Raw genomic sequence first — 14,401 nt, 5'->3', positions numbered from 1 at the left:
TCGAGTCGGGATTGGATCTCAGTCGAATCGAGTCAAACGTGAATCGTATGACGCTTAAGTAAAATTAGGAGAATCGTGCCCCAAGCCTCTCAATTACCCTTGATTGGTCATCCAGTGCACCTGGCAGAACACCTACCTTCTCGTTAATTGCACCGTAATTACTAATTAAGTGTTTGGAACACAAAACTTGACATTATCTGTGAATGTCAGAGCCTGTAAGGTCATTTTATCGGTCGTTGATAAGGCGTTCTGGCGGTATTATTATCTTGATCGATTCACTCGCAGAGTTTCTAGACTTCCAGTGGTTGTTAATGCAAATGTTGAGTTCCAGTTCCAGGTTCGATGCCAGGATTGAAGTTTACTTCATATTTTAATAAAAAAAAATCTCATGTAATTGTTATTTCCATATCTACCTCAACATGTATACTTATTATTGATCTACAACGTGAAAATTCTTTCAGTTATTTCACCGCGCCATTAGGCACGCGATACAGTCATTGATCGATTATTTCAGTGACTGTCTGCTTCTGAATTTCATAGTGCACAATCTAATTCTAGCCAATCTAGTCTAGGAACGAGTGGGAGAAATCATTGTGCAAGATAAAACAGTTCTAATTAATTTCTGTCTGCTGCTAATAGAGATTACGAAACGTTAATTTTTTTATTTTGTATACCAAAGCAAAGCATTCACAACTGCTGATTATGCTAATTTATATACATCTTGATATCTGCATGTTTCATAAAAAACAATTAACAACAAAAAAGTTTTAATAATACTTTCATTTTAAAAGTTTATGGATCAAACGTCGCCGTAGTCTATGGGTCACTCGTCAATGGAAGGAACAAGTCAATTAAACATGGCTAGGCTAGGTCATGGCTGGCAGACTCGACGTCTGGTAGGTATTTAGTATGCCAGACTGAGGTCAGACTTTCGTCTCGACGGCTAATAAATTTTAAGTAGCTCAATTCGAAGAACGGTTACGTCAAAGGGTCATTGCCGGTATGTGTGGTCCCTTTATGAGACCTTCCTGTTATCCTTTTTTTTCTTACAATAGGTAGATATTCAATGCTGCAAAGTACTTTTAGAGATTTCAGAAAACAAATAAAAAAAGGTTCGATGCTTATTAGACTCCTTAGTTTGATGGAATAAGTAAGTCTCTTCGTGGTAAATCGACAAGATTATAATAGGTGGGTATCTACAACACATCGTTTAGTTACCATATTATAAATAGGTACCTATGGTATATAGGTAGGTTCCAAAATCCGCAACGGAACAAATAAAACTGGTCATTGGCCATCAGCTTCTATTTCTGTGTCATGATTAATTCTGTCATTAGGTTATTGCCACTGCACATTTGAATTAAATTATGCAATCAGGAAATATGCAAACGAGCAATTTTAAACTTTATAGCGAACTAGTTACGGTTGATATTAGCTTAGGACATGTAGGAGGTAACTTGATATTGTAATTGTTTATTGTGATATGAGCGAAGTAACCTAGTAACCGTTGATACGTCCGCATTGAGGATTTAATTCATTCACACGTACTAAGTAATATATTGCCTATCGTAACTTTTTTTGCTTGTCGTACTTTCCAGTTATACACTGATTCACATGAAGATTTTTTTAATTTAGGTAGCTAATTGAGAAGGAACATCTAAAGACGAAAATTGCTCTCTCCTCAGATCAACCTATTTCTTTGATCTGAGGCTCTCTCCATTAGCTGCGGGTTGTTCGAAAGAGATACCGCGGCCCTGGTACATAAAAGGCCTATGACGGAACACGACGGTTTTTAGTCAGTAAGAGTCTGACACTCCCTCACCGCTGCTAACCCACAGCGGGAGGGGTCATTTGATGATTTTTAACGTCGGAAAAAAAAAGGCTCTCTCCATTAGATAATCATAAAAATAGGGTAGGTATGTAATATGTATTCTTTCTTCCACCACGGACCCTGAGCTCTAACTTACCATCAGATCCAAGACTGGCTGCTTGGCCCGAACTGGACATCGAACTGAAGAGCTCGTGCACCGTAGACGAGCTCTGAACACCAAAACAACATGGTAGGTAATCTATTCTACAATGAAGCATGCAAAAATAAAATACAAAGTTACAACATGATTACATACCTACAACTGTTAAGTAGGTAGGTATACATACCCGCTTAATCCATTAAACTTTGTAGTTTACTACGTGGAAAAATTCATTCGAATAAACCGTTTCTGGAACATTAAACATGATAATGCGAATTGGTAATTTTAGTTTTGTTGCTGAAGCAATTTTTGTATTGTTGGTAGGCACTATAACTTACCTACCGTTTTGAACTGCTAACTTTAATGATAACAAGCATGAACTGGGTAAATACCTACGTAGGTGCTCTTTGATTGGAACTGGGTGATGTTCTCTAAGTTCTGCCTTTTTACTAATAAGGCACCCAATCTGTGCTGTTAGTACGATATTTACTTAATTCATGCCTTCGCCCCGTAATAATTCTTTATCCTATCTCGAGGGGATCTATCGACCTCTTGACCAAGTTTTATCTAGAAGTTTTTATGTAGTAGACAGACGAATATATTTATAGGCAGTGTGCTTCACCATATAATAAACTTACTATTAATATGGATGAAGATAAGATGTTAATAACATAAAATAGAGGCGTGTTTTTGACGTAGCAGTCAGACAGGGTCAGCCAGATTACTCGATTGTTCGTCCGCAGATAAGAATAAATTATGTAAAACCTCGTTATTATATAATAAAAATATAGGATGAGTAACTCGTTTATCGCTTCTAAAATTCGCACATCAATTCAAAAAGCATCCTAGTAATATAGTAACTCCTTTAAGGAGAGAACGGACGCGGTCGGATTATACAGAAGACAACAGGGGCCCGATTCTCCTAAATTAATAATGTCAAAATCGAATAGAAATCGAATCGCAATATGATCTCAATAGCAGTTTTATCCATATTGGGCATTCTGCTACTAATAAGAGACCAATCGTATTCGATTGACATTTGATTGGTGTGCGATTGGTTTGCTATTTTGGTCTGTCTATACGGTAGTTTGCTGTACAATCATTTTGCAATCGTAAATCATTTGTAGACAAAATGATTCATTATTGAATGACACAAAAGGATAAAAACATTTATTTCAAAGAAAAAATAGCGGAATGCCACATACGCTTCAATCGTAGGTAGGGCTGCCATCCGTCCGGGTTTCCCTGGATTTGTCCTCGTTTGGAGGCCGTCCGGGCGGGTTTTCAAGAAGTGTCCGGGGAAAACCCGGACACTTTTCATGTAAGGAAGCACCTCATTGAATTTAAGTATATGATAATAGTAAATGGATTACAAATTAGGTATTATTTTGTTTAAAAAAATAGTACTCGTTCGGGGAAAAAATGCTATTTACGCCAAATGTCCGGGTTTTTTTAATGTTTGTCCGGGTTTGGCGAAATTCGAGATGGCAGCCCTAATCGTAGGTAATCGAGTCGGGATTGGATCTCAGTCGAATCGAGTCGAACGTGAATCGTATGTCGCTTAAGTAAAATTAGGAGAATCGGGCCCCAGGATCCAGAATTAGAGTTAAATTAGCTTGTCTGTGAGAGACCTATGTAGATAAACATGAAATTTGTTCAAACTCAAACGCTAGGTACATAACCAGTAGCGGCGTAAGCGGGGGGCGGAGGGGGCGGTCCGCCCCGGGTACCACATCTGCCATCTTGGTGTGCCATCTTGGTCGACACATATCTGCATGACCAGGATGGCGCGGGCAGAAGGGACAAGTCAAATTCTTATCTGCGAAGCCTAGGTTCACTACCATTTACAGTTTCATTTTATTTATATTCAAATTTTAAACAAAACTACGACAGAGCATGCGCGAGACATCGAGGCGGTCACCCCTCTCAGTCCGACTGTCACCCCTCTCTTATATGTTTGCTTTATCTGATTACTTAATTCCCCAAAGTTAGAAAAAAAAAATCCGCTCGCTTCGCTCGCGGTTCTTTCTTAATTTGTATTTTCTTCTGCCCTTGCTTTTTGAGTACTCAATGTAAAAAAAATTTAAAGCACCGAAGTAGCAAAAACAACTGACGCTCGCTTCAGTCACGGTTTCTTTTTATTTGTGCTTAATTCAGAGTTAAATTACAGTCCTCATCATCATCATCATCATCAGCCTATCGCAGTCCACTGCTGGACATAGGCCTCTCCAAGTGCACGCCACTGAGATCGATTTTCGGCTTAGGGTCAATTCCCACTGAGAGAGCAGCGGCCGGCAGCGGCCGGCAGCGGCCGTAAATGCAAGGGATTGAGCGCGAGCGCGGCGCCGCACAGTGGATCCAAATTGAAAATTAGTGGACATAGGCAACAAAGTTCCAATATCGATTCGATATTTTTTTATGTGATTTTACATGATATTCCAGACAACTTTTACTCTTGTGAAATTTCTTCTAAAGTCGATCGTTTGTCTGAAAAAAAATAAATTAGATTTTTTTGTATGGAGCGAATCACGTTTATTTTTTTTTCTTCAATTGTACGAATATGTTAGGTCTGTGGCGTGAGTATATGATACCTAGGGTCATTCTCTATCCAAGAAAAAATATATCAGCGCCGGCCATCTGCAGCCGCGCGAGTAATCATTCGGTAAAAAAATAATATTTTCTATGACATTTTTTGCCTTTTAAGATCAATTCAAAGTATATTTTCTGTCTCACTTGGCTGTTTTCACCTTATTTTTGGTTAAATATATAGTTTTAATGGCACATAGGTACTCACAACTAGTAATTCTAGCAGAGGTTTTGTTATTATTGCATGTTATCGGTGGCACCTGGATTGTGATTGATGACTCATTTGTTTGTGCGCTCGTCTAAGCGCACAACTAATTAGTCATCGAAAAATGCTCGTCTCTGATTGGCTGTAATTTTTTTACTACCTGCTAGTCATGTTAATATGTTCACTACTTGAGTAATTAACACTGACTATAAATACAAAGACATTTATTATGTCCCTCTAGTTTCGCTCTTGTCGCTTATTTGTGAACACGGTGAAATACTTTTGTTTTAATATTTACGTTAGAACTATGGCTGGATTTTGTACCAACCTAGATCTTTTAGTGAAATTAACAAGTGGTGGTGATCTGAAAAATTATATGTTTCTATATGAAAGTATAATTTCTGTTTTGAATACCACAGTTTCTGAAGAAGACAAAAACCTAATCAAGGAGTTCTGTCGGCTTTTTTGTGTAAGTCTAAATAAAAAGTGGACAGAGTCAAGTAGAAGTCAAAAAACTTTTATGAATCGTATAAATAATCGCAATTGGTTGGAAAAAAATATCAACTGGCCTGTTTTTGACAGTGTTGACCTGAGAAGTGAGTTGGGCTTTTCGGACGTAGACTTATCTGAGCCAGTGGATGTGAATTCCCATGTTCCTAATCTTGCAGTATGTACTACGGAAGCGGTAACATCTACACTCTACAGAAAACCGTTCGAAGACTTATGTAATAAGCAAAAAAAAAGACGTTCTACTTCCATAGTAGAAGAAAATTCAGAGGAAGAGTTGTAGGACTGGTACTTAACAAAATTGAAAGACAACGGCAAAACGAATCTGGCAAAAGTAGTCGAATACCTTTCCAGTAATCCGGAAACGCTATCCCAAGTACACGAGCGACTATTCAAAAAGCAGAGCCTAAGTACCGTCTCTGAAGATAAGTGCTTAGCTCTTTATACCTCACTTGCGCTCTCGAGATGGAAGTACTTAAGACTTCAGAAACGTCAGAGAGAGACAAACTCGGAAAACGGACAGAAGAGCAACAAACGAAGACATCCTCCCATGGACTTCTAATAAGCTCTGATCCCCACATACCCTACATAAGGCCTAAAATAACGAAACAGGTTCATGGTGAGTTGTTGCCTGAAGCAAATCAGTTGTTACAGACTACCGAGCCTCCCTGTGATAGCGAGATTATGGAGGAAGAAGAATGCCTCATAGCAGAGTCCGAAAATTTGCCGGACCCACTTCTGGAATAAGAAATAAAGTGATCCGGCTCTGGACTGTTCCCACAAAAGCCCATCAGGGCTGGTATGATAAACAGCCCCTTTCAGGGCTTTAATAATTTCACAATGTTCTTTCGATCATACGTACGATAACTTATACTATACTTTACATACGCTTGATTGTGTAGATCAGTGGTTCTTAACCGGTGGTCCGCGGACCACTGGTGGTCCCTGGAGGCATTCCAAGTGGTCCGCGAAGCTTATCTTCGCGACGTTGCTATACGTTATCTAACTTAATTTTTATCGACTTATCTATGCGAGCGGGGGTTTTCGTATGGACGTATATCGGGTGTGTCGTACCTAGTCCCCCCATTCATGAAAATGTATGTTTGAGCTTCATTTTACGTAATTTTGGTTTTGAGTCTTAAAAAATAATTAAAATTTCGCGCTCGCTTCGCTCGCGTATTCAGAAACTGTATGCCCTCATTGTTGCATTTGTCAACAAACAAAAAGTTAAGTACGTTTGGGCTAAATTTTACGTAATATTTGGTTGAAGTCCGATAAAAATTTCGCGCTCGCTTCGCTCGCGTATTCAGAAGCTATATGCCCTTATTTTTGTAATTGTCAACAAACAAAAAGTTAAGCACGTTTGGGCTAAATTTTACGTAATATTTGGTTGAAGTCCGTTAAAAATTTCGCGCTCGCTTCGCTCGCGCATTTGGAAACTACATAGGCAAGTTTTTCTTCATTTGCATTTGCTTACCTACACAACTGCCGACATGCGTTTAGCTTTGACTAGAAGTGACCCAAAAATTCACTTTTTTTTGATAAATAATAAAGAAATGAGTGCTAATTTAGGTAAACCGATGAGGTGGTCCCCGGCAAGACAAACTTTAGTTAAAGTGGTCCCTCATGTCAAAAAGGTTAAGAACCACTGGTGTAGATAATGATTATCAACGTCTTGCCCATAAAAAATCAAACTATTTCACCTATATTTGACAAATAATATTTATTTTACAGGTAGCAGGTAGTAAAAAAAATTACAGCCAATCAGAGACGAGCATTTTTCGATGACTAATTAGTTGTGCGCTTAGACGAGCGCACAAACAAATGAGTCATCAATCACAATGCAGGTGCCACCGATAACATGCAATAATAACAAAACCTCTGCTAGAATTACTAGTTGTGAGTACCAATGTGCCATTAAAACTATATATTTAACCAAAAATAAGGTGAAAACAGCCAAGTGAGACAAAAAATATACTTTGAATTGATCTTAAAAGGCAAAAAATGTCATAGAAAATATTATTTTTTTACCGAATGATTACTCGCGCGGCTGCAGATGGCCGGCGCTGATATATTTTTTCTTGGATAGAGAATGACCCTAGGTATCATATACTCACGCCACAGACCTAACATATTCGTACAATTGAAGAAAAAAAAATAAACGTGATTCGCTCCATACAAAAAAATCTAATTTATTTTTTTTCAGACAAACGATCGACTTTAGAAGAAATTTCACAAGAGTAAAAGTTGTCTGGAATATCATGTAGAATCACATAAAAAAATATCGAATCGATATTGGAACTTTGTTGCCTATGTCCACTAATTTTCAATTTGGATCCACTGTGCGCCGCGCTGGGCCGCGCCACGCCGCGCTCGTACATTGTCCGTGCTCTTACGGCCGCTGCCGGCCGCTGCTCTTTCAGTGGGAATTGACCCCAGTCTTAATTACAATCCTCAAAAGTAACAATTAAAAAAATTCACTTTAGTGGTTATTTTTAAGTTGTTTAGGCGCTATTTGTAAGCGGAGGTGGAGGACTTTGGTATCCCACATCCAAACAATTTTGCACAGCTGCCTCACTTTCCGGTGTTTTTTTTTTCAAACTTGTTTGAGTACTTTTGTGTTCCAAAACTCAAAAATTTCGCGCTCGCTACGCTCGCGGCTTCTTCACTGTACAGTGCTTTTTTTCAAACTTGTTTGGGTACTTTTGTGTTAACAAACTCAAAAATTTCGCACTCGCTATGCTCGCGGATTCATTTACCGTTTTTTTTTTAATTGGGATCTTTTGTGTCCTACATCTCGAACATTTCTGGGGCTCACTGTAGGTTTTTTTTTACTACGTGATTATATTCTGTCCTTTTTTTTTGGGAGGTGGGGGATGCTCGATAAGTAGTCCGCCCCGGGTGCCACCCGATGCTACGCCGCCACTGTACATAACTACGTACCTATGGCATATAGCACAGCTACTGACCTAGGACTTGCGTGACAATTTACACATCATGTGACGAAGAGTAATGCCAGGCAATCTTACAATAAACCTATGACAGACGCAGACAACCGTCTTCCCTTGTGATACGGTGACACATTCAACGAATATTTCTTATTTCAGGTCTTAGGACTATTGTTAGATTCCAGCTACTTGTATATCTTCTAGAATTGGTCATCTTATGCTACAGATTACCTACTTTCTGGGAAAATTTTAAAAGCCGTAGGTAGGACATATTGAAGACAAAAGTCCAAACTTCCAGCCTCTTCAAAGATATCCGTAGCAATTTCCCTCACCCGGGAATCGAACAGAAACCTTAGGCGAAGCAGTTATGCTGACTGTACATATGTATATTACCTTTTGTTATTGGAACCACAATGATAAAAAAAACTTGTTCGTCTACCTGTCTATGATCGAGTTTAATGTTTTTTTTGTTGCTCAAAGATTCTCGCTTCCTCAACTGTTGTAATTGTTTTTTTTACCCATTTCGAAAGTTCTCGTCTTGATCTAAGGCCACGTGGCTTTTTAACTAGGCAAGCTTCAATCAAGAACCTGATTTTACTCTTTTTTAGCGATAAAATAAACATTAACTATGCGAGATTTCGATATGGTTTGATGTTTTTTTCCAAGACATTAAAATTCACTGCGTAGCTAATTACATATAGGCGATGCTTTGCGGGATACGTATATACTTCAAGAACTATTCAAAATGAAAGTATTTTTCTATAATCGGCGTGCTATTTTTAAAGTACCTAAGTACCATGTTTCACCTTCAGATGCTGCATCTACACTTGTAATTCCACTGCTAAAAGAAAGTGTTTGGCTTATATCCAAATGCTATGACGACGAAAAATACGTAGATAGGACAACGTACGTAGGTGTTATTAACAAAACAGGCTTTGCTATAGTAATTTCGTGTTTCGTAATTGTTTGTTGACGTAATATTATGTACCTATCTTATCTGTTCAGTTCTAATTATGTACTGGGCATTTTTTTGGATACTCGCATCCGCATCAGTACAGCAGTTTTCAAAGTTGAGGAAAGAAACAATCAACTTTTATTACTATAAGATGGTAATATTTTATAGCACATCTACTCGGAAGTCACTCATGTATTCAATGGAACACACAGGTTGAAATAACGTGAACAATCGCCCATAACTTCTATTGTTTGATTGAAGACTACATAACATTACAGTGCATATGCTCTCAGATTTCCTTTAAGTTTACATAACATTTACTACTACTGTGAATATCTTCAATTATCCAAAATTCCATTTACACTTGAAATTAATGGCTTATTTCTTTTATGTACATGTATGCAATAAAGAAAACACAATTCCTTACTTACATGATTATTTATTAACAACTTTAATACAATTCAATGCGTCCAAAACACATGAAATGAACAATAAATACAACATGCGATGCTCAATAATTTAAAAAATGAAGTTGCATCAGTACTTTAAAATACTTTCTACTATAATACTTTTATTTAATTTCACAATTTAATATCATTAAAGTAATTATCAGTTTATTGCAAATGTCCATTTGTACTAGAGATTTAATTAATCAACATTACGTTGACCTATTTGACCACTATGATTGCAAATTGAGGAAAATTTATATAATTATGATTAATAAGGAAATAAGGTCTGTTAAGAGAAAATATTTTACCTTTCCACATAGCCATTTTGTAAGAAAATGGCAGTCAAAGTAAAATGATTAATTTATTTTATATTTTAAATAATTGTATTTGGCCGACCCGATAATTTATGATGTCACAAACTTTACATTAATTTAATTTTAAATTGTGCTTTATACTTCACGTTATTTTTAAGAAAAAAACCTCTTGCGAGACAAAAACATGCAAATATAGTCATCTTTTGACCTTGAATACATTTAACACTTTTTGTTTATTGAAAATGTTATTAGTTTTACAAGTTTGACTATTTAAAGTCAGATTTGTCATATTATTATTATATTGGCAAGATCACAGATGTAATTTTCATAAAATATCATGAATAAAGGCCCCGCCTTACCTTGCCTCAATAGACTTAAAAGAAAAGTGATCCAAAAATGCTAAAAGGTTTCTATCAAATAAATACATTACGTTTGTCTGACCAACAATAAACATCAAAAAGTATTTTCTGTAATAAGTTTCAGGAAAACGTGAGCAGTTCCCGCTGCTTATAAATAAACAAAAACTTGGCATTACTTTATGGCTGCTAATTTCACATGATTGAAACTACTTTTGTGTATAAATCTTGAATTATTTACAGCCCTTACACTTTTATTGGATACAAAAACAATCTTATCACTACTTACTGTTTTAGATGCGTGGTAACGTTTCTAAGGTAGCTTAATTGAGGTTGTCATTGCTGAACCTATTAAGTACATCTACTGTCTGACTAAAGCATGTCAAGCCTTCATCAGTTAGTGCGAGGTTTAGTTGTGGGCTGCCTGCTTCTCAAGACCTGCAGGGTCCATGATCGGTGGCTGCTTCTTGACAATACCTGACAGCAGGGTCTTGATCTGGGCAATAGCACGGCCAGGGTTCAAGCCCTTGGGGCATGTTCGTGTGCAGTTCATGATGGTGTGACACCGGTACACAGAGTATGTGTCCTTAAGCTTGGAGAGACGTTTGTCAGTGGCGTCGTCGCGGGAGTCGATGATCCACCTGTAGGCCTGCATGAGGACTGCGGGGCCGAGGTACTTGTCGCCGTTCCACCAGTACGAGGGACAGCTGGTGGAGCAGCAGGCGCACAGCACGCACTCGTAGAGTCCGTCCAGCTTGGCACGGTCCTCGACATCCTGCAGCAGCTGAGTCTCCTTACCTTTAGCCGCCTCCTTGTCGCGCTGCAGCCACGGCTCTATCGACTGGTACTGGCGGTAAAAGTTCGTCAGATCTGGCACGAGGTCTTTTACCACGTACATATGAGGCAATGGGTAGATCTTGGAAGGCTTGCTCAAGTTCGTATCGATGTGGCTGATGCACGCCAGTGTGTTCACACCGTCGATGTTCATGGCACAGGAACCACACACACCCTCGCGGCATGAGCGCCTGAACGTCAGCGTCGGGTCCATTTCATTTTTAATTTTCAGCAAGGCGTCCAACACCATGGGCGCGCAATCGTCCAAATCCACCTCATAATTCTGGGTGTAGGGCTTCTTGTCGGGCTCATCGGGGTTCCAGCGGTACACGGCGAAGGTTTTCACTCTCTTCCCAAGGGCTGGTGACGTCGCGAAAGTGCGTAGCTGGCCGAAAGTACCCGTTGTCAACCTCAGCAGCGGCATTATGTAATGTTTTTATTCACAAGAGCTGTGAAAATAACACGCCTTAAAAACTGACAGCACCTCAATTATGCAGTTACACGCAGTCGTTCAATATGGGCTTTCGAGTCGGAATATTTAATTAAAAATAACAATCGTATCGTTATCACCACAGCACGGAATATTTTTTTTGAAAGATGGACGAGCGAGAGAGGAGAACAGCGAATGAAAATGAAACATGAGTGAGTGAAAGAAAAGCATTCACAATCCATGAACTTGAGGAGGTGAATGGAATGGAAACCTGCTCATAAAATCGGTCAAGGCGATTTCAGAAATTATTTTGTTTATAAACCATTGCTATTTTAAAGTTTCAGCACTTTGTTTTATTAACTATGGTTCATAAATTTACGTCTTTAAGCTTTAACTACATAAGAAACTCCGCATTTCATAATGTCTGTAAAATATTGTGCAATAATTTTTAAATTTAATTATCGACTGGCGCCATTCTATTTCATTCAACAGTATTGCCATTTAGTTGCTTTTGCATTTTTACGGGCAAGTAACTAGCCGTTTCCCCAGAGCTTAACCTGCCTCCTTATTCCCGTACCCGAAGAAAATGTAGTATATTCTACTCGGGGATAGTCTAGCTTTCGAATAGGGAAAACGAATATTAAATCGGGTCAGTAGTTTCGAAGCCTTGAGGTACAAATAAACAGAAATATGCTTTCTATTTATTACATTATTACATATAGATAATTTACAAAGACATCTGATTGTGTTAGTATCCAATTTTTAAATACTAATATTTTTATCCACTGACGATTTTTCAAATAATTGCTGCACAATCTTTAGTTGCTGGCTGGCAGCCCTGATGAATGAATGTCAAATTAAAGGTCGTTCATTCGTTCAATGGCGGGAAATTATATTTTGACTTTTCAAAGTTTGACAGGTGTATCGTATAGCGAAAAGGAGATATTTCAAAACAAACAAATAAATGTTTATTTTTAGTCATTAACCCAAAATGAAGAATGCATCATCGTTAAAGTCTAATGCTATTAATTCGCCGAAGACACCGGGCGGTATAAGTAAGTCTTTACTAACTCCTTGTCGAAGAGTTGGGTTGTCACGAAATTGGAAAAACAAAGGGCCTTCGCCGTTTATATCGCCCTTGTCTGGCACTCCTCAAGAAGTGAAAGAAGAGAAGGTTGAGATCAGGAAGCGGAAACAACGTGTATTGGAGGATAATGTTGAAAAAACATCTGAAACTTGTACTGCTGGCCCTGACGAAGTGGAAGTGGAAGAAAGTAAAGATATAGACAAAACACCATCTAGAAATGTAGAATTACCTCGTAGAAAGAAATCCAAGACACTTTTAGCATCTATTAATAAATCTCAAGAGGACATAATTACTCACCCAGAGGTAAATAATGAAAATATTGATGTAGCTGTAGATGAAGACATTTCTCTTAAAAAAATAGGGCAAAATTACGAAAACATTGAAGAAGTATCAACTCCTGTAAGGACCAAGTCTAAAAAGAGCAAGAAAAGATCCCCAAGACTGAAAGTAAGTACAAAAGATGCTAAAACTGATACAAAAATAACTGTTGATCCACAAAATGAGGCGAGTACTGATACACCTGATAAAAGTTCTGCAGCAACCACAGATATGGTTTACCAAGTCAAAGAAAAGAGTCCCAATGACCTTAGAAAAGAATGTATAGTTGTGATACAAAGAAAAATATTTAAGAAAACAGAAGATTCTATGAAAGAAGAAGTTAAAGACGCAAAATCGTCTACTCAAGCATTATTTGATTCAGATTCTGATGAGGTGCCTTTAATACAACTGAATAAAACAGAAACTAAAAGCAAATCGGATATTGTAACTGAACATAAACAAATAGATAATAAGACAGAGCCCATACCAAATTCAAATGAAGATGATGATTTCATAGACAAATCTACTAAAATCAACACAATTAAAAATAAAGACTCAAAACCTTCAAAGAATAAACTTAAAACCAACAAAAATACCAAGACCAAACCAGAAAAAGTAAAAGAACAGCCAAAACCATCATCACAATCCTCTTTTGATGACGATGATGACTTTGATAACAGTAAAAAAACAATACTTATAAGAAAAACGTACGAGAAAGTTAGTAAGCCGTTGAAAGCTAAATCAACTGGCTCCATAACTCAGAAAGACATTGATGAACTTAGAGCGAGGATAGAAATGAAGAAGAAATTATTGTTAGCTCAATCTATCAATCCTGATACTGAGGAACTCAGAAGTCTAATAAAGAAATGGCAAAAAGGATGCCAGGAAGCTTTAATAGAATTATTAGATCTAATGAAAACTAAACTCCATGATAAACAGGACATGGACTACTCCCAAATGTTGCAAACATTGAAAATTCCACCTTCCTTAGTTGGATATGATGCAGAAAATGATTGTTTTAATGAACCTAATGATGCCAGCATCATTTTAGGCCAGTTTGAAGGCATATAGTTATTTAAAATTTATACTAAGAAGTTGTTACATAATTTAATTAAAGTTTTTATTTTAAGTATTAATGCCAATGTTTACTTTCAGTCCATATTTTAGTTCTAAGCATCTACTATTATATATACTACTACTACTTCTGCCAGTGGTTTCACCCGCATCCCGTGGAAACCTCTGCACAAACCCCGATAAAAAGTAGCCTATAGCCTTCCTCGATAAATGGGCTATCTAACACTGAAAGAATTTTTCAAATCGGACCAGTAGTTCCTGAGATTAGCGCGTTCAAATAAACAAACAAACTCTTCAGCTTTATAATATTAGTATAGATTTCCTACGTTGTGGAGTGCACATATACATGAGTGAGACACAATTGATGT

General features: G+C 37.6%; 2 protein-coding genes across 2 annotated transcripts; one reads left to right on the top strand and one right to left on the bottom strand.

Moving 5' to 3' along the window:
- Nucleotides 1-9,594: 9,594 nt before the first annotated feature.
- LOC124641843 (succinate dehydrogenase [ubiquinone] iron-sulfur subunit, mitochondrial-like) lies at nucleotides 9,595-11,880 on the bottom strand. The gene has a single exon (XM_047180081.1). The coding sequence runs from the start codon at nucleotides 11,546-11,548 to the stop codon at nucleotides 10,700-10,702; it is 849 nt and encodes a 282-aa protein (XP_047036037.1). The 5' UTR covers nucleotides 11,549-11,880; the 3' UTR covers nucleotides 9,595-10,699.
- Nucleotides 11,881-12,440: 560 nt separating this feature from the next.
- On the top strand, nucleotides 12,441-14,095 carry LOC124641842. The gene has a single exon (XM_047180080.1). It carries the CDS (start codon nucleotides 12,546-12,548, stop codon nucleotides 14,028-14,030), a length of 1,485 nt encoding a protein of 494 aa, XP_047036036.1. The 5' UTR covers nucleotides 12,441-12,545; the 3' UTR covers nucleotides 14,031-14,095.
- Nucleotides 14,096-14,401: the final 306 nt, after the last annotated feature.

Source organism: Helicoverpa zea, chromosome 23 (genome assembly GCF_022581195.2).
Source record: "Helicoverpa zea isolate HzStark_Cry1AcR chromosome 23, ilHelZeax1.1, whole genome shotgun sequence".
Classification (NCBI taxonomy): domain Eukaryota; kingdom Metazoa; phylum Arthropoda; class Insecta; order Lepidoptera; family Noctuidae; genus Helicoverpa; species Helicoverpa zea.
This window is presented reverse-complemented; position numbering and strand designations above follow the sequence as displayed.